We start from the raw sequence: 22040 nt of genomic DNA, 5'->3' as shown, positions 1-22040 counted from the left end.
CTTAAAGTCCAGAGGGGAAAATAAATTAGTAAGCAAAATAATGAAGTACTATAATGTACTTCTTTGATTCTAAGACATTAATTACCAACCACATAGAAGCTATGTCTCTTTGAAAAGCAGATGTTCTAGGGAAATTACAAATGTACCTAGCATCCTGATTTCAGATAGGTAAATATGAAAAAAATACCTTCCTTAGAATCTGAAGTATAATGGTCGAGTCTGGGGTTGGGAGGTGGAGTCTAGATTTAAAGTAGAAGTGATATGGCAAGTACAAAAAAAAAGGGGGGATAACTTGTACGAATGTCAAAGGTAAGAGAGAACAGAGCATGCTCAGAGAAGCACACAGAGTTCACAAGACTAGCATAGAGAATAAGTGGGCAGATGAAGCGACAAGAAAGAAGTTGAGTAAAGGCCAGATCACCGAAGGCAATAAAGCTTAATGAGTATAACCTTACGTTGCATGCAGAGGGTGGGCCATTAAAATTTTAACCAGGTAAAAGACATGATCAAATTTGTATATAAGAAAAAAATCTAAATTTGTATCCAAGAATGGATTAGAAGGGTGGCAAGATTGGAGACTGGGAGCCAAGGTAAGGGGACTGCTTCAATAATCTGGCACAGAGGTGATTTCTGCATGAACGAGGAGGAACAGTGAAACACAACGAATTCTGATAAATTTAAGAGACACTTAGAAGTTGGAATGGATAGTAACTGTTAACTGACTGACTGCATTTAGTAGTTTACATTATTTATATACTTCTCAGGCGTAAGTTAGGATAGTGTAGGAGACTACATACCCATACCAAAAATGCAAGTATATACACATATACTGGCAGACACTATCTATCTTACTTGTTCATTTCAATTTAATTAGAGCTTTCCTTCTGGATACAATATATCCCAAACATGCAACAAAATAGTTGCATTCAGTTCATAATAGATCATAAATGTAGATACTTAAATATCACACATATGTGAAAACCAATAGAAACAAATTTTCCCAATTAAAATATCCACAACTACATGACTTGCTCACTTTTGAGGGATTTCAAATCAACTAAATATAACTAGGTACTCTGGGGATAAAATGTAGAGAAGGGTATACTTAAATCTGTCATTAAAAATAAAGTGTATCGTGCTTATTAAATGCCAGATGGTCATGAAATTAATTCACTTACATATCAGAATTAGCCCCACTTAACTGGGAGAAAGTGACAAAAAATATTACTTACTTCTTCAAGTTTTTAAAGAGGAGAATTTATCATAAAGCAAAATTCAAGTAAAAAAAAAGGGAGCCTAACAGAAGACTCAAATAGTGAACATACATGACATGGGAAGATAGGTGGAGACTTTTTATATTTACTAGATTGAGGCAGAAACTCCACAGACAAAAAAAAAAAAAAAAAAAAAAAAAAAAAGACTACTTTTCTCCCGGAGGTTTTCTGATCTATGTGAAGCATAAATTGCCTCCAAAGGCAGCATTGATCGTATAAATCGAAGGTTTGTTTTTTGTTCTGCAAATACCATTGATCTCTAAATTAAGAGCTTGTTGATTATATCCAATATTAAAGAAAAAAACTACATTTTTAGCCTTTCGAAAATCATTTTAAAAACATATTAATTTCTGTTACATGATGTTATAATCAACAGAAATTTTCAATTTTTGGTTTTTGTTTTTTCTTACCCTTTAAAGGAAATTCTATGTGTTGAATATGCAACATAAAATGAAAAATACCATACAACCTAAAAGCAATTGTACCTTTTCACAGGAGCATCGCCTGTCTGCTCATCCACATAATCGCGTTTTAGTTCCTCTGGAACATCGCTGTCACTGTCATACTCCTGATAGGCACTTTTTTCCTGTTCATCAGATTCATACTGAAGAAAACACAGAATGTTCAAAAATGAGTATGAAAAGCCAACCGTCATTGGAGTGTTTCAACACAAAAACGTATCCAATTTTATAAGAAGTAGTTATAGAAGGAAGTTCTTAATAACTTAGCTTCATTTTGCCATCAAAAATCATTCCACTTTCTTCTTCATCATCCTACCTTAACCAGCTCAAAAAAATAAATAAATAAAATGCAAACATTTTACCTACTGAAGTTTGTAAACATTAAAAAAATCAAATATGTACATAAAGAAAATAAACATCCTGCTGGCCTTAGGAGAAAAAAAATGTTCATGTGATTTTTAAAAGTAATCTCTTCTTCCAAGTGGTTTCATCACAAGTTCTAACTTGCTAACTCATTGTAAAGAGATTGAGTATACATTCTGGCACACTGGAATGTTAATACAGCTTAATAAACACGCAGAACACACATGCTAATGTTCTATCTCATTATGATGAATGAGATTTAATTCCAAAGGAAACTTAAAAAATTAGGCTTAGCAACTAGGGACTACTGAGAAAAAAAAACAAAAATGGTGGATTTTTTAAAGAAAGGTACCCTCGTAACAGTTTCCCATCTTTATGGCACCATTGCCCTGTGCCAGCATAGGAGAGGAGTAGAGTCAATGCACAGCAAAGGAAGCAATGGTATCATCATCATCATCATCAAATATTGTGAGTAATATGAATAACTAATGGCTAACATTTATTTTATTTATTTTTTTAATATTTTATTGTGGTGTTTTTTTTTTACAGAGAGGAAGAGAGAGGGATAGAGAGTTAGAAACATTGATGAGAGAGAAACATCGATCAGCCGCCTCCTGCACACCCCCTACTGCGGATGTGCCCGCAACCAAGGTACATGCCCTTGACTGGAATCGAACCTGGGACCTTTCAGTCCGCAGGCCAACGCTCTATCCACTGAGCCAAACCAGTTAGGGCATGGCTAACATTGATAAAGTTTTAACCAAATACTCTGCCAAGTGCTTTCATGAATTATCTCATTGAATTTTCAAAACAATTCTATTAGAAAGTTTTCTCCCCATTTGCCAGTTCAGGAGGTCAGTATAATGAGGACATAGGAAGAAGTTAACCTAATTCACCAATTGTTTTTGAGTCTCTAAAGCATTATGAAAGGCCATATTAAGCTGTGGACCCTGACCCTCCAGGACTTAGGCTGTACCTCAAAGATTAGATCAATATTAATAACTACAGACGAGCATGACAGGTACACTCCACTACTTGTACACGAGTAGTCCTGATGACAATCCGGAAGGTGTTCTACACAAACTCTCCTGGTTACAACGACAGGGCTTCACGATTCCACAGTAAAATAGATCCTCAGTTTCAAGGATTCTATATTTGCAAATTTTCCTACTCACTAAAATTTATTTGTAACCCCAACAATAATTCTTCACGATACTTTCATGGTCATTCATGGATATGGTCAGAGAGGAGAAATTTTGGGGTTACCCAACATATACGTTCCCAACTAGCTCTCCTGCTGTAAACAAGTGTCCTTTTCATAGTCTAATTAGTGCCACATTTTTCAAAAATTTTGTACTTTTTGCTGATAATTTCACTGCTTAGACTGGCCCCCCGCATAATACTAAGTGTTATCTAGTGTTCCTAAGTGCAAGAGAACTGTAGTGTGCCGTACTGCAAAAACACGTGTTAGACAAACTTCATTCAGGCATGAGTTACAGTGCTGTTGGCCTTGAGTTCAATGTTAATGAATTAACAGCATATATTAAATTAGGTGTCTTTAAGCAAAAATACACATAAAACAAAAATACATAAAATGATCAGTTAATGAAAATATTATGACTAGAGGCTCATAGGTACCTAATCCCATATTTCCCATAGGAGCAGTGGTTCTGTATTTGCTAATTCGGGGTTCATGGCGACTCTAAAAAACACAAGTGCCACAAACAATGAGAATCAAATGCTATGTGAGATTTAAATTGAAAAAAATTACCAATACAGAGAGGGATATTATTTCAAAAACATTGGAGTGACTTTTAAATTCTTTCAGTTTAGTCTACTTTACCAAGGCAAAATTACACAAAGAATCAATAAATTGTCATTTTAAATGTGATTTACTATAAAGTAACTTCTACTTCATGATAAAAAGTGATAATGGTATACTTTCATGGCAGTATTTTTTAAAATTACATCTTCACTAAACACAAAAGAAAATGCCAAAACTAAAATACACATAACTCAACAGATTTTTGTCAAATTTTAAGTTTTCAATTTCAGCTTCATCAAACCTAAAATAAAAGTCATACTGTTTTCCTCTGGAAATGATGTTTTCCTCTGGAAATCATGAATATCAGAAGGACTCAGCTAAATGAAATATTGTGAAAACATCCTGTAGGTTACTATGAAGAATTCCCCCATTGTAATTATGGAGAAACTGAGAGTGAAGGGCCACAGAGCTAATAGAAAGTTTGCCTTCAAACACTTTCCATAAACCCACACTATCTCTACTCTATATTGTTTTTTTGAGCTGCTCAAGTGTTATTAAAACATCATACTTCCAAACCCAAAAACAACCATGCCAGGTAAGACATTATCCTCTATCAAGAAAAGGACATAGAACAAAATGACACTCTTAGCTGCCCGAGAGTGGAGTTGAGAAAAAAAGTGCAGATCTATTTTCTCATGCATCCATGTGTCCAACAAATCAGATAAATCCTATGTAATAAAAACCTAATATGCTAAGTGTCCAGTCATCCGTTCAACCAATCAAAGCGTAATATGCTAATGATATGCTAAGGCTGCTCAACCACTTCCTATGACATGCACTGACCACCAGGGGGCAGACAGTCAACCAGTCGGCCAGTTGCTATGACGTGCACTGACCACCAAGGGCAGACGCTCCTACCACTAGGTTAGCTTGGGGTCCAGCCAATCGAGACTGAGCAAGAATGGTTGGACATGCCCTGGAGCCCTCCTGCACCCCTCCCCGGCCCTGATCATGCATGGGTGGAGTCCCTCGGCCTGGCTTGCACCCTCTTGCAATCTGGGACCCTTCAAAGGATGTCAGAGAGCTGGTTTCGGCTCGATCCCGCAGGCCAGGCCGAGGGACCCCACTGGTGCACGAATTTGTGCACCGGGCCTCTAGTATGCAATAAAGAACCTATACTCCTACTCCATTAATCTGGTAGGAACATAAAGTAGTCTAATAAGAACACAAAGTAAACACATAGGCAAATTTTATCATTCAAAAGGACAATGTCAAGAAAGCATATTATAAAGCCATTACCTGTACAAGTAGTAACACAGGAACAGAAGTAATATATAGGTAGGGATATGGGTGGTGAATGGACAAATAAATAAATCTAGCCAATTACCTTGGTAGAAAACTCTTCAAAAAGAAAACATCACTTAATGTTCCCCAATATGTTTTAAAAACACCACCTACCCCGTTAGAAGCCAGGACATCTTCTGTTTCTTCATCATTGTGGTTGGCATGAATTTCAAATGGATTCCCAACACTACAGTATTGCTCAAACAAGGTCTCTGTTTTTGAGGACGTTGAGGCTGGCTGCTTACTAGGTGAAACTGATGGGGAACGAGACTGTTCCATGAATTTAAATTCCTAGACATTAGAAAAGGAGCCATATACCTTTTAGAAACAATAAAATTCAAATACATAGACATTCCATCACTGTAAATGTAGAGTTAGTGGGGGGGGGGGGATTAATTCTGATTCTTAAGATTGTTCACTGTTAAATCCTACAAGTTGTGTCAAAGCACAAACTCAGAATTACATAGTCAAAAGTTTTCCTAAAGACAAACTCAGTTGCTAGTATCACAACAGTGTTATCTGCATTAAGCTACTTTTGGCTTACTTTATGTAACTGCACAGGAAATTTTTAAAAATAATTTAAATTTGAATGATAATTCTGAAAAATTTAACATAGCAGCAAAAGCATTAATAGGATATGGTTTTAATCAATAGTCTGTTAAAACTAATTATTGTTAGGTTAAACACCTTGCATACTTATTGTACCATTTAAGATGTTCTATACAAAATCACCAAAAACAAAGCATGTAGAATATATCTTTGTTATAATGTTGGCTATAAACTTTCTTCTTTTAAAAAATTAAATTTAATTTAAAATAATTTTATTTTTCCAACACCATTTATCCCCTCTATGCCCTCTCCCATCTCCATCCCATCCCCGTCTATAAATTTTCATTTATTTTTCTTCATATGCCAAGAAGCAGATAGCACAAACATACATGCTGAGGTCAGCTAATAAATCTTATGGTCCTAGCTTGCCATTAATCCATTACATTACATTAACTTCCTATAATGTTGGGAATGTCACCTGGCTTCTGTGTGCCTCAATTTTCCCATCTATAAAATAAGAGGGTCATCTAGAATGAGAGAATCACAAATGCTAAAGCAAAGGAGTTGTAGCTCCCAGTCCAAATCATGCATTTTCCACATAAGGAAACTGAGGCAGTCTGGAGAGATCCAGTGCAAAGTTGAAGATCATGCAGCTAATTAGAGGAGAAGATTGCATAATCCTAAAGTTCCTCTGAATTGCAAACTATTGGTTTGATTATTTTTAATAAAAATGCACTATATATTTTTCTTATACCTTTTAATTTTTAGTATTAATCCTAAATTTAATTTTTTCCATATACAATGATAATCTTCTTAAAATTACATTGGCTTGTTAAGTTTCAAATGATGTTTATTGTCTTTTAAAATTGCAAGTACACATTAAATCAGATTAATCATACTGCTTAAAAATCATGCCATTATTTTTATAATTCTAAACAAGAAGTGACTATAAATTAAGAGACAATTTTAAAAAACTTCTATAAGAATCCTTGTGTCAAGGTAACCACTTTTGTTGTGGTTAGAACACTTAACATGAGATCTATCCTGTTAAAAAAAATGTAAGTGCACAAACAGTATTGTTAACTATAGGCGAAATCTTGTACAGTTGATTTCTAAAACTTGTTCATCTTGCATAACTGAAACTTCAAGGTAACTACTTAGAGAAGGTAATGCTCACTTGGATGGAAATGTTTCAATGTACTTTGTAAAATAAGTTGTCTTATAACTATACCAAGTGTGTGTGCACTGGTTAAACACAAATTCAAACAAAATTATTTAAATAGACATACTAAAATCAACGTTAGAATTTTAAATAATGTTAAGGAATCAAAGTAATATATGAATTCTAAAATAATTTTTAAATTAATGTTAATATTCCTGTATTTGAAAGCAGTTATTAATCAACATGTTTCAGTTATTTAATATTTCCACATTAGGAAAGCAATATGATAGAACTGGATAACAAGTAAGCTATTATATAACATGAGCATAAAGATTATCCCTATAAAAAAACATTTAGCACGTATTCTTTACATTTATCCAGAATAAGAAAATTGATTCAAGAAAGCCATTCCTCCCAAAGGCAAAAACTAAATGCACTAGACCTTCTAAGTTTATACACAGTATCTTGACATTTGATATTTGTAGTACAAAATCTATCACAAAAAGAATATTTATCTACAATGTGTTTCAACCAAGGGAAAAATCAGATCACTTAAAGATATTTCCACAGATTACAAATTCAATTAAGGATTCCAGGATCAATTGACTAATAAAGAATAGTTAAGAGTGGTTTTTATAAATGCCTCTTTTATTTCTGAGGTATTTCCTCATTAGAGGCAAATTTATGAGTTGCAGCATAAATTAAGATCCTGGTAGTCCTCTGAAGAAATGATAAAAATTCTGCAAATATAAGCATTTTCATTAAAGACCATCAAAATATAACTGGTTAACTTTTTATGAAATTTAAATAAAGTAATTTTTATGGAATTATAAGAAAAAATTTATTTTAATTGTTACTCTTCTTAAGCAAAAGAGCATTTGTCAGTAAACTGAACTTATAAAAATAGTTTGATATCCAAAAAGGATCCCTCCTATAAAAGAGGCTTGCTATTAATTACTTTTATGGAAGAAAAGGCACTATTCTTTAATTTATTTTGTACATGCTCTCACGTATTTTTTTTTAAGGATGACTAAATAAAAAACAGATTTATTTGTTTTTAAGAAACACTTACATGAAGTTGCAAAATGCTGAAATTTGACTTAACAGGACAAAGTTCCCAGGTCTCATTCTCTAGAAACATTCTCAGTTCATCAAGCCGTGTTCTTAAAAAAAAAACAACAACAACAACAAAAACTCCAAAAAGTAAGAAGTATACTATACATAAGAATTAAAAAATGAATAAAATATAAACAATTTAAGATCATCATGATCATAACCAACTTTGAGAACACTGTGGCACATTTACTTTTGTTAATATGATATCAACCTTAAAAGACTCTTATACTTACTAAAAAACTCAAATATTTACTTAATTCTGAATATTTTTTACTATGTTACAAAAATAATAATACACAGAAAATGACATTTTTATTAAGAGACTAAGCCAAAAGCTACTCACTAAATCATGTACTTAAAATATCCTCAGCTAATCAAATATCAATGCAAAAAAAAAATAGGGAAGTAATTTACAGAATTTATGAAATCATAAATACTAATAAATGCTTTATATTAAACAGCATAGATCATAATCATGCTGAAGTGATTGCGCCCATACCTCACACCATATATAAAGATTAATTAAAATGGACCACAGACCTAATGTAAGAACTAAAACTATAAAAGTTTACAAGTCTCACAATTCAACAATAAAAAAACATGCTATTAAAAAATAGGCTAAGGCTTTGAACACCATTTCAGCAACAAAGATATACAAATGACAAGTAAGTACATAACAAGATTCTGAACATTGTCACTCATTGGGGAAATGTAAATCCAAACGATAATGAGATACCACTTCACACCCACTAGGATAGCTATAATCAAAGAGACAGACAATAACAAGCGTTAGCAAGGTTTTGGAGAAATTAGAATCCTAGACAGTGCTTCTGGAAATGTAAAACAGTGTAGCGGCTTTGGAAAAGTTTGGCAGTTCCTCAAAATGTTAAACATAGAGTTATCATATGACCCAGCAATTCCACTCTTTATTGGTTTCCAATAGCTGTAACAAATTACCACAAATTAGGTGATCTAGAACAATAGAAACTCAATCTCTCACAGTTCTGGAGGCCAGAGGTTTGAAATCAAGATGTCAGCAGGGCTACACATCTCCAAAACTCTAGGGGAAAATCTGTTCCCTTTGCCCCTTCCAGCTTATGATGGTTGCCACCATTACTTGGTTTATGGCCACAACATTACAATCTGCCTGTCTTCACATTACTTTCTCCTGTATGTGTGTATGTCTTTTTGACAATAAGTAAAAAATACAGAAAGGAGACCATTTAAAAAGTCAGTTTTTGCACTGCATGCATCTTGCAGTCAGTACCAGGAACACCAAAAGGTCTCCAGTTGCCTGCTGGATATAAAGCAATTGTTTGGAAATGGACATCTGGCATGCCTTAGTTCTAACAGTCAGTACGGCTCCTGGCTACTTCAGAGTCCTTTATCCTCTTCTATGTATGATTAAAAAGACACTCTTCTTTTGCACAGCAATGTGCAATGTGTATAAGTCAGGCCTTCTATTTTAGCAGGGCTTAAGTTTTGACAAAAAAAGAAACTTATAAATAAAGGCAGTGTTAGGGTTTCATTTTCCCTTAACACTGTTTTCCTGAGGCTTAACCAATTAAAACTTTTCTTTTATTTTTAAACATTCTCATTAAATTTGTTTTCTTTCAAAACAAATATTTAAGTTTACAATTAACAGAGAACACTTGTACTTAAACATACTTAATTATTAATATCTCATAACCTCTCTTCTGAATGGCAGATACAACTGTGATCAGATGTTGACTTCAAACAAAGAGAGAAAGCAGAATTTCAAATCCTGACTCTCCCTGCACCAAGTAACAATAAAATCAAAACTGAATTTTAAAAAGTAAAAATACAGAGTGAAAAGTAAGACTGAACTCAATTGAAACAATAAAATGTATGTAAGGGACACAGCACAGAGTCCAGCTACTACCAAAAGCGAATATACAGAGTGCCTCCCAAAAATATATACACACTTTAACAGCTGATAGCTCAATTTTGAAAATGAAATGTATTTTAATAAACACTGCATATAAATTTTTTTGGGACACCCTCTATGTTAGGTCTCTCATTTAATGCTGTTTTAAGTATACTATCTATCACATTGCCATATGAACATTATTTCCCACCTTCCTCCCTCCCCAAAGCCATTCCTAATCACCCTGTGGAAAGTCAGTAGTGATTGTTTTGCAAAGTAACGTAGTACATAATCTTCACTTTGTAGCTACCCTCTGAATAGCTCGTGCCCTCTTCTCTAGAAGCCTTCTTACTTCCAAAAAGCAGATGCCTACAAGCACCCTCACCGAGTGCTGCCTCTACTGGTTTAACTTTCTTGCTAGCTCACAGAGATAGTCAGGCATAGCACAGTGGCCAAATCCTTCTGGTGAACCCTGATGTAATAATCATCTTTCACCCAGAAAGAAATCAGTTCAATAATTAGCTCAATATTTTGAGACCCTCAAGACAAAGATTATATTAAAATTGACAATGAATAAGTAATGAGATATAAGATTTTTGGTAAAAAAAAAAAAAAAAAAAAAAAAAATCCTGAACCATCCTAAAAAGAGCTACAAAGAACACATACTTTCAAATTCAAAAGTAATTGTTTTAAACCAATTAATGTTAAAAGTTTAATTAGAAATAGACCAAAGTACCCTCAACACCTAAATAGTTCATATTTTATTAAAGTTCTTACCTGTGGTAGTTCTTAAAATAATTGATGCTTTGCTTTCTAATAGACTCTTGCAAAACTTCAGATTTGCTACCACAAAATTCTTCTCCAACTTGCATCAACCTAGTTGGATAAAAAGATTTATATAAATTTCATCAACATCCTGATTATAGTAAAAAAAAGAAGTCCAGAAGTTTCAAAGATAGTGAATAATGAAATCTGGATATTTGAAGAAATTCTAAAGATCATAAAGACATTATGGTTTATAAACATCCAAAGGGTAGAAATATTTAAACAGATTCACATACAAACCCAGAAGAAAATAATGAAAGCTCAATTATCTTCATTTCCCTAAAGAAGTTATACATGATAACTCACTGAAATCGTGATTTCTTTGATAATTATGATTTCTTTAATTATCATGGTTGAATCAATCAAAGAATAGGACAAGATCTTAATCACTACCTGCTGATTATATCCAAAACAAAGATGAAGTCATCATATTTGAATATAGACAAATCAGTTCCAAGCAAGTAGGTCTTTACTTTTAGCTGAACATCCTGTAAAAAAATAAATGTTTTCAAGTAAATGCAAAATATTGAAAATAAGTTTTTAGAACTATTTATTCTATAGTTACACATTAAAATGAGACAGAAATATATACTTAATTGATAAAGAATATCTATCTAGACTTAAGGGTGATATCACAGAGACAATTTCATAAACATCAGATATAATACAGTAATAGTAATGATCACCACTATTTTACATACACCCGCACATGCAAGATAAGAATTATATCCTCATACAGAATATGGAAAATCATTTATAGGCTAGAAACCCCAAAATAATCTATTCAAAAATTATTAGAATGAATAAGACAACTATTGAAGTGATTATATATAATATATAAAAATTTGATAGTTTTCATGTGTATCTGCTGTAGTACTTTAAAATGGAGAGATTCCATTTAAAATAGATTATTACAATATACTTAGAAATAACTTTAATAATAAATATCATACCTATAAAAAAACTAGCACTCTAATGAGAAATAAAAGAAATTTCAATAAATTGAAAGTCAAGGAATAGGACAGTGACTAAATAATGATAATATGTCAATTTATCCAAATTAATGTAGAGGCTCAATGAAATTCTAATTCAAATCAACATCAAAATTTGTCTTTCAAAGATTCTAAAATTCACTGGAAATAATAAACAGGCAATAATTGCTTTTAAAAAAATAAACTTTGAAAAGATAGAATGAAAGTTATGAGTAATGTTGGAGGACTAGTACTATCGGCAATCCTGTATCAAATATATTAAAAACTTTTTTAAAAGAATGCTAACAATATACAAAGAAATCACCATAATAGAACAAATAACTCAGAAATAGTGCTAATATATACACTAGAGCTTAATGAACAGCAGTAAAATTCACTGTTCTGATTATTTACGTTGTTTCAATCATTATGATTAGAACCTTACATATGCATAATTGTTAACCCTAGGACAGCACTGTTAAGCAAGCATATATTATCCCCCTAAGAAGAGAAACTTGAGTGACAAAGCTAAGATTTGAATCCAGGTCTATCTGCCTTCAAAGTCTCCTTTTTTCCCTGTACCCTGCTACAAAGAAGAGTAACAAATAAAGAGGGAAGAAAAAGATTAGCCAGCAAGTAGCAAAGGAAAAACTAACTAGATTGGGAAGTGGGGGAAACTTCCTCTCTTAATATCAAAAGAAATATGAAATGTATTAAATAAATGTTTTGTATGTTTTAGAAGGATTAAAAATTAATACAATAAAGAAAAAATATAATCTGAGTACCTATTAAGTATTCTAGGCAGTATTCTAGGTATTGGGATATTGCAACTAATCCAAAGTTTAGATAAATACATTTATAATTACCAGATGAATATTTATCTAAGCTTTACAAAGGAAAGAACATTTTAAGAATAAATGTAACGCAAATCACAAAAAACAAAGGTCACTAGTTTGACCTCTTAAAAATCTTAACTATCTGCATATTGAAACTATAAGTGAAAACAGATAAACTATATACAAAGGATTATTCATTTCTTGCATAATTTATTTAGAACCTATGAACAAAAAACATAACTAAAAAATTCACAAATAATTAAAAAAACAAATAAAAAATAGATCACTATGCTTCAAAGTCAAAATAAATAAAGAATCTGTATTTAGAAAATTAAAAAAATAATAAAATAAAAATACACAAATCAACAACAGATTTTTAAATGTTCAACTTCTCTAATAATTAAAGAAGTAGGAATTAAAACTCTAATAAATATAAACAGATTCAATTGCTAAATTAAAAGATAAAGTCCCTCTCTTGAAAAAAGTTTTTTACACTTAAGGGACACACAACTAAAACTAATCCAAAAATATTTAAAATAAGGAGGTGGTCAAAGATTTACCAGGAAAATATGACAAAATAAAATAGCAATGGTAATAATAAGATAAATTAGAATTCATATCAAAATGCCTTAGAACAAAATAGCTATTTTTATAAATTAATGATGGGATTTATATACAAAGAAGTTAAGTGGCTATTCCATTACAGCATCAATCAACATAGCATGCAAGTATAAAAAAGCAAAAGCTATTAGAAATAAAAGAAAAACCTGACAAAACAATAGTCATTCTGGAAGATTAAAATTCCTCCCTCAAAATTGCATAAACCAAGAAAAAAAAACACACAAAAAATTAGGATATAGATTAAAATAATCTATATATATAAAAAGCCAGGGTCTGGAAAGCTGGAATGAGCAGAACGACCAGAACAACCAGTCACTATGACAACCACTGCGGCTGGCCAACCTCTCGCAGCCCCTCCCCTGGCCAGCCTGGCCCCCGATCGGCCCACCCCGATCGGAGTCAGGGCCGGCCGGCCAACCGCCCACAGCCCTTCCCCCATGCTGGGCTGGCCCCGATCAGCCCCCATCAGGGTGGGCCAGCCGGATCCCACCTGTGCACGAATTTGTGCACTGGGCCTCTAGTCTATATATATAAAAGCCTAAGTGACCAGCTGACCAGCTGAAAGCTATGATGTGCACTGACCACTGGAGGCAGACGCTCAATGCAGGAGCAAAAACCACAGGCATGGAAACATGGAACAGACTGATGAATCTCAGAGGGAAGAGGGGAGGGGAGAGGGTAGGAAGAGATTAACCAAAGATCTTATATGCATACTAGCGCAGCGGTTGCCAACCTTTCAAACCTCATGCGACTACTGCTCCAAAGAGGTTTCCTTAAGCCAGCAGTTGCCAACCTTTCGGACCTCAAGGACCACCAGTGGTCCACAGACCACCAGTTGGCAACCGGTGTACTAGAGGCCCAGTACACAGATTCGTGCACCAGTGGGGTCCCTCGGCCTGGCCTGCGGGGATTGGGCCGAAACCGGCCTGGTGCATGGATTCATGCACCGGTGGGGTCCTTCAGTCTGGCCTGTGCCTGATTGGGCGGAAACTGGCTCTCCGACATCCCTCGAGGGGTCCCAAGTTGTGAGAGGGCACAGGCCAGGCCGAGGGACCCCACCAGTGCACGAATCCGTGCATCAGGCCTCTAGTATAATTAACAATAAGCTTTCTTTAAATACATATAAGATCTAGTTACCAACAAAAAGAAGAAATAAAGAGTTATTTTTCAAATGCCCAAAGAATAATTTTACAAGTGGGTGGCATACTAAGATGTGAAAAAAATCTCAAATTCACAAAAAGTAGAAATATTGTAAGCTCTACAAAAAAAGAAAAAAAAAGAAATTACTAATAAGCATTTAAAAATGTCATTTCTCACCTATCAAATATTTAAAGATAAAAAAGAAAATCCTGGAAGACCAAAACTTTCATATGGCTAGGTTTGTATGCCCATGAGGTCAAGGACCATGGATTCACCACCATGTTCTCAAACCCACGAATACAGTCTTCCACACAGTATTATTTATTCAACTTTTTTTTTTTTCAATTGCATTGAGTCTTGTGACTTCAATTTAAAAAATACTCAATGAATTCCTAAAGTATGCAAAGTCCTCTTCTAGAACTAGTTGAGAACTGGGGCTAGTGATGCAAAAGCAACTCCAGAGTGATGGAGATGAAGATATTCTAAAGCTTGAATCCTACAACACAGTAATCTATACTCAAAAGCATGATGACTTTTATTAAACTGGCCAAATGTTTAAATAAGAATAGCTTTGGAAACTGTATATTAATAGATTTTCCTATATCAGGAATGACATCAGGTTGCCTGACTGAATGGCCACTGGCTATGTTAAATGCCAGGTCAATATCTCAAAGTACGATGAACTACCAGAAAATCTATAAATTACAATTTCAACTAAGTAAAATTAGAGTCTATTAAAACACTAAATAAACAAACAACTCGTAGTTGACTCTGGGAAAATATAGAAGCTGAAGCTTTTACAACTATCATATGAGTATACTTTAAATAATAAATTAAAAATTCAAATAGCATATCCAATGTAAAGTTATCAAAAGTTGGAAGAGCACTAATTTATAGCTGCTTTGTGATTCTTGAGAAAATTTATGTTTCAGTATATGTAGGGTGGGGCAAAAGTAGGTCTACAGTTGTTGAAAATAATACAATAATAAATAATAATACAAGAATAAACTCTATTTTACGCACTCATAACTGTAAGCCCACATTTGCCCCACCCTGTATTTGCCTAAATAATTTTTCAAAAGAAATCCTGCAAAAGATTGTCAAACTAAAAATCAGCCTCATTAGAAAACTAAAAAATACACTTTAAGAGACCAGCTCTACAGTCTTCTAAGCTTCAAAGAAATAGAAATTTTAAAAAATTATACAATTTTATCTATGAAATAACAAACTTTAACAAATTAACAAATTTAATATCTGATGACAATAATTGAGTACTAAACTGCAAAAGAAACACTAAAGAAGATATACACTTAGCAATAAACATGTAAGATTCCCTCAAGGCACAAAAATCATGGAATTAGAAAAAAGTTCTTCATTCTATATTAGATTCCAACCCAAATATATCACCTATTTAGTTACCCTTTTAATTTAGTTCAAAATTAATAGAAAATGAAAGAAAACACAAACACAAATAAGTAAAATAAAATAAACAGTATCTCAATAAGAAAGCAATTTCTTTAAGAAAGCATACATTTGCTAGAACACTAAAAGCAATTATTAAGGAAAAAAATATTTCTCATGGAGATTTTCAAATTAAAAAATTTTTCTATTGCCATGTATAAACAAATAGAATTGTCAACTAAATTATAAAAATTAAATTAAATGACTGACTTATTCCAAAGAAAAACTAAATATGATTAAATATGCAAGAAATACAAATACAGAAAATTTAAGCACTAAATTTCTAAAACAACTCTGACATAAAGATTTCTATAGCTTTTGTAAAAAAATATTTTTAAACCAAACCTGCCATATTCGTGTAAGTCCATGTTCTAATTTCTTTTTAATGTAGCCACGATCAAAATTAGTTTCTTCACTGCTCATATTACTCCCTTCTGAAAATAAAAAATGGTATATGATTTTTTTATTTGCTCAGTAACATTTTTGTTTTTAAAAAAAATCTCATTTGGGTTCTCATATATTGTAAGCCTATATAAATATAGAAAATACGTTCAATATTTATACAACCAAAACAATGTCAAAAAATAGTTATTAGTGTTAAATCTATTTGTTAAGATAGATAAACTTAGAAGCTGAAATGTTAAGTACTTTACACCTAAGACCACTTAGTTCATGTGTGATTGGAGCTGGGATTGCAAGTTGAGTAGTGTGATCCCAGACACCAAGTTCTCAATGACCCAGATACTCCCTACTACCAGGGCACTGCAGAACCAATTAGCCCCATTATGAATTAATCTGCATATTAACAAGATTACAGATTGCAGAACCACTCATATAGTGAGGCAATGATATAAACATTTATAATTTTATCCATTCCAGATAAATAATCTAACAATGTCCAGTTCAACATGTAAGATCAATGATCTGCTTCAAACAAAATTTCCCCTAAAAGCAACTGAAAATACACATTTATACTAAAAAGATTCTGTCTTGTGAGAATGAACTGTGCAGAACAACAAAACTGTGACGTTATCATCCCATCTTGGGCTAGCAGGGTGTCCACTAGTAACCAACAAAAGGCCTTGTATGAGCCAGGTCCCAGATCCATGCTTAATATACCTTTGACCACTCCCACAGCTTAAGCCTTATTATCTGTAAGGTCTGGCTACCAGGGGCCCAGCAGCTCAGGGCAGTGCACCTAAGAAAGCTTTGGAGTTTCATTTAGAATGGGAAAGCGTTCCGATACCAATGGATTCGCAGGAGCTACAGCAGGTGAACTCTCAAGACCCTTTCAGTTCTATGAAGTTCTGTGAAGAATAAATCTCAAATTACTGAACCCTAATATTTTATTCCTTAATGTGAATATGAAAGGGATGCTTTCAGATGTACAAGTGACTTTACAGACTCCTAGATATTGTCAGCTGACTGCCAGAGTAATCAGAGTCCTGGACAGTCTTAAAATATATACATTAGGGTCAAGCAATCTCAACAAAGAGGATGAAGTATATTAAGACTCAAATAGATGCCAAAACTGGTTTGGCTCAGTGGATAGAGCATCAGCCTGTGGACTGAAAGGTCCCGGGTTCGATTCCGGTCAAGGGCACGTGACTTGGTTGCGGGCACATCCCCATTAGGGGGTGTGCAAGAGGCAGCTGATCGATCTTTCTCTCTCATCGATGTTTCTGACTCTCTGTCCCTCTTCCTTCCTCTCTGTAAAAAATCAATAAAATATATAAAAAAAAAAAATAAAAAAAAAAGACTCAAATAGAGTTTTAAGTTTTGACTCTATACCTAATGAAAATACACACATGTAAACATATACACATACATAATATAGTTGACAGTTGAACACAAGGGTTATTGCAGTCAAAAAATTCAGATATAATTTTTGACTCTCCAAGTTTTAACTACTGTTGAACAGAAGCCTTAGTGATAACATAAAAGTCAAAACATAGTTTGTATGCTGTATGTATGTATTACATACTGTATTCTTACAATAAAGAGAAATGTCATTAAGAAAATCATAAGGAAAATACATTTACAGTACTATATTATTTATTGAAAAATATCCATGTATAAGTGGACCCAGGCAGTTCAAGCTCATGTTGTTCAAGGATCAATTATACATGCAAACTATTAGGTGTTGTCATGCTGAATACACACACACACACACACACACACACACACACACATATACACACACACACACACACACACACACACAGTCCCCTAAACTCTTCTCTTACATCTAAGTATGTGTTAATTTTGTTCCAAACTTCTCCTTTGGTCTCTCCTTAATAATGTTGTAGAAAAGGGAAAAGAGGTGCTGAAATATATTAACAGTTTCCACATCCAGAAAAAAATAAAGGTTGCCAAGACAGGATATAACTTGTAGAAAACTGGAATCCTAGAATTCCCTAAGTAAACTGATATTTTTTAAAGCCTATGCACATTTCATTATTACTTTTTAATCCATTTTCTTTGATGATATTAACTACAACCAGTGTAAGCACTTGACATTTTCTCTAAGTTTTATAGCAGGCCCTTACCAGTTTAGCTCATTTAAAGAATCCTCAGATATGCCAAGATTGTGGATTCACTCCCCGGTCAAGACACATTCAAGAATTAAATCACCCAATGAATACATACATAAATAAGTGGAACAACAAATCCATATATCTCTCTCTCTCTCTGTCTCTCTCTCTGTCTCTCTCTCTCTCTCTCTCTCTCACACACACTCACACACACACACACACACACACACACACACCAATAAATAAATAAATAATAAATTTTACCCTATGGGAGTTTTCGTTTTGTTTTTTTTTAACCTACTTTTTAAGGAGCAAACTGAGACCTGGAGAAGATAAAATAATTTTTTCACGCTCTCACTCTTAGAAAATGGCAGGAAAAATTTTGAAACCAAGTATCTGATTACAAAGCTCATTCATTGCTCCAAGATAGCACAGGGATAAGAGTCTAGGAATTAGTTAAAAACAGACTGATCAAGAACCTTGGGTCAGTACTCTAGACTACTTTTCTATGTTTTCTCTTTTCCTTCCTTCATTCTCCATATCTGACAATATTTCTAAAAGGATGAAAATCCTTCCATAGAATTTTCCTCTCTTACTTTTTGCTATCTATATTTATGAGCTTCTTATGAGTCAAGACAAATATTAAACTTACATTTTCTATACTACCAAAATCATGTTTAATCAAGCAATAAGATTTGGTGTTCCTCCCCCGACCCAACAACAAAAATCAAGCACCTCAGAAATAAGAAATTCCTAAAATAACCTGATAGACTACCTACATTAAATTGTATGTAATATAAAAAAACTAGTGCACTATAATTTATTTTGCCCCTATTAAAAAATGCTGATAAAATCATGTATTATTTTTTAAAGTTTTTGAACATTTAATCTTAGTTATTATTCAAGCATAATCATTTAAGATATATAACTATACAAATAAAGTAATTTAAATATAAGACAATAATTTCTCAAAGATTTGTTCTTTATATGACTATTGCACAGCCATTTAAAGCTGTATTTTCCATTTAAAGACAAACATTTTAAATATAATTTTTAATGAAAATTTTAATTTCTGCTATATTTTCAGGAAGAAAAGTATCAATACAATTGTTAAGTCTTAGAATGTAGCTTTATTAGTGTAACTTGAAAATTAGCAAAATAGATTTAAAACTGAACATTTAGCATTAATTTTATAGTAAATTTGGACAGATCAATGTCATCTAATTTAAAACTAAATATATATATCCTTTAAAGCCCTTTGTTCAGTCCTATAGCTATTGGCACATATCCCTGGAAACTGGTACTATTTGTCACTTAAGAAGTCCTTTAGCCCAGTTAATTCCCAAAGGTAATGAATGGAGCTTTGGTAAACATTTAACATATGCTCACTATAGTCCCTGGAATTCTAAAAGAATGCTGTTCCTTTTCTTTCACCTTGCTCCAGAAATATGGCATAGTTACAATGTAATTTTTTAAAAAACCAAAGTAATTTCCTACCAGAAGCAGAAGTGGTATCCTCATTATCATGTTTTTCATGCCAGTCCATAGTCCTATAATAGCTGAGCATAACTTCCCACAGTGCTTTGCACAGGTCAGCAAGGCATGGAATATAGCTGTCTGATGTAATGTGCTGAAGAAAATGAAAAGAATCAACTTTCAAATTATTACATCTACTTTAACACGAAGTAAATCAAAATAAACTGTTATGTTATTAATAAAATTCATTCAAGAATTAGACATAATTAAGAAAATTTCTTCCATTGTCATATATAAAGAGAAAGTTCAATAGCAAGAAAATACTGTTCAAGTAATTCTTATTTCACCATGGCTGTTAGTATTTGGAAGGGATATCAATTCATATACTACTATTCAAATGATAATCAGAGAATCAGAGTACAAAAATTATTGAATTGACAAGTGTTCTCAAAGGTGGCAATGTAAACTTTCCTAAATGTATTTTTTCAAAGACCTGGTTCTGAGCATGCAAACACAGCTTTATATTCATCCTTGGAGCTGAGTCACAACTTAAAAAAAGAGGTCAGATTTACAATTCAATCACTGCATTTGTATAAATTAGGCAAACGCCTTTGACAATCTCTAAATTCTCTAAATAACATATAGGTATTTCCATATCTGACAATAACATTTCAAAATCATTTTCATTATGTGGTCCTAAATCTTCCCTAATAAAAAGACATGAATTTTTCCCACTCTATGCTTTATAAAAGCATCAGTTGTCATTCTGCCTTTTTACCCTGCAGGTAGAATGATGTCTCCATTCTATTTTGCAGGCTTCCTATCTGTTATAATGCAGCATTTGCTCCATCATTTGAGATTTTGTAGCATTTCTTCAGTTTGTAATCAGTCCACCACCACTAATCACGCTGACAGAACACCAAAAGGTTAAGACACTGGTGTATGCCCTCCAAGGTAATTAGCAAGGAGAAATAAGCTATATATAGCAAGTGCAGGTACAGTGTGATTGATGCTCAGAATATCACAGCTGGTAGTGATCCTCTCCCATTCAAACGTTTTTTAAATCTCCATAATGACCTCTCCCTCTTCTAAACTCATCTAGCAATTAATAAAACACTAACTTGTATGACTCAGTATACTTTTGTGTAAGCATAGCCAATCTCTGAAACTCAACTAGGAAGTAGTAAATAAAGAAATTGTTAAGCTCTAGAATCAGATTGCTTCAGTGGGGTTTATGCCAAGAATGGTAATTCAATCTTACAAAATCTGTTAATATAACTTGCCATATTAGTCGATCTAAAGAAAACTTCTGACAAAAGTCAACAGCCATTACTAATAACAACTCATCAGAAAATAAAAATGATAGATATTTCCTTAAATGAGGAAACTCGATAAGGCATACCCACTGTGGTCAGAACAAGACAAAAATGTCCTCTATCGCCCTGACTGGTTTGGATCAGTGGATAGAGCGTCGGCCTGTGGACTGAAAGGTCCCAGGTTCGATTCCAGTCAAGGGCCTGTACCTTGGTTGTGGGCACATCCCCAGTAGGAGGTGTGCAGAAGGCAGCTGATCGATGTTTCTCTCTCATCAATGTTTCTCTCTATCCTTCTCCCTCCCTCTCTGTAAAAAATCAATAAAATATATATATTTTTAAATGACCTCTAGAAAGGGGTGTGGGAGGTGTGGGAAGAGACTGGACAAAAATCGTACACCTATGGATGAGGACAGTGGGGGGGAGGTAAGGGCAGAGGGTGGGGTGGGAACCGGGTGGAGGGGAGCTATGGGGGGAAAAAAGAGGAACAATTGTAATAATTTGAACAATAAAGATTTATTAAATTTAAAAAAAGTCCTCTATCTTCACTAATATTTAACAATGCACTAAAGGTACTACCAGGGCAATTAGACTAAATAAAACAATTAGAAGCAAAAGAATAGGAAAAGAAAAAAATAACAATTTTTATCTGCACATGACATAAAATACTGAAAATCCCTAGAAAATCAATGATAAAGCTAACTCAAACAATAAAAATATTCAGCAAGGTAGCAGGTTATATTTAACATGCAAACAAATAGCATTCATATACACAAATAATAACCATTTAGAAGACACACTGAATGAGAAACCTCCATCTTACCTAATAATAGAGAAACATGTAAATTGACCACACCTCCACTAAGCCCAAAACCAATCAGAGTATGCAAATCAACCCAACAAAGATGGTGGTTAATTTGCATACATACCTGGGTCCTGGA

General features: G+C 33.4%; 1 protein-coding gene across 1 annotated transcript in view; it reads right to left on the bottom strand.

The window, feature by feature from the left end:
* Positions 1 to 22040, bottom strand: part of VPS50 (VPS50 subunit of EARP/GARPII complex) — a 123621-nt gene that overhangs the window by 38429 nt on the left and 63152 nt on the right. The window contains exons 13-19 of the mRNA XM_080667117.1: positions 19808 to 19940; positions 16122 to 16210; positions 11141 to 11235; positions 10700 to 10798; positions 7991 to 8081; positions 5322 to 5498; positions 1760 to 1878 (exon numbers count right to left, since the gene is read on the bottom strand). Coding sequence (XP_080523243.1) covers positions 1760 to 1878; positions 5322 to 5498; positions 7991 to 8081; positions 10700 to 10798; positions 11141 to 11235; positions 16122 to 16210; positions 19808 to 19940 — 803 coding nt within the window. The remainder of the gene's footprint in view (positions 1 to 1759; positions 1879 to 5321; positions 5499 to 7990; positions 8082 to 10699; positions 10799 to 11140; positions 11236 to 16121; positions 16211 to 19807; positions 19941 to 22040) is intronic.

Source organism: Plecotus auritus (genome assembly GCF_963455305.1).
Source record: "Plecotus auritus genome assembly, chromosome: 4".
Taxonomy (NCBI): domain Eukaryota; kingdom Metazoa; phylum Chordata; class Mammalia; order Chiroptera; family Vespertilionidae; genus Plecotus; species Plecotus auritus.
This window is presented reverse-complemented; position numbering and strand designations above follow the sequence as displayed.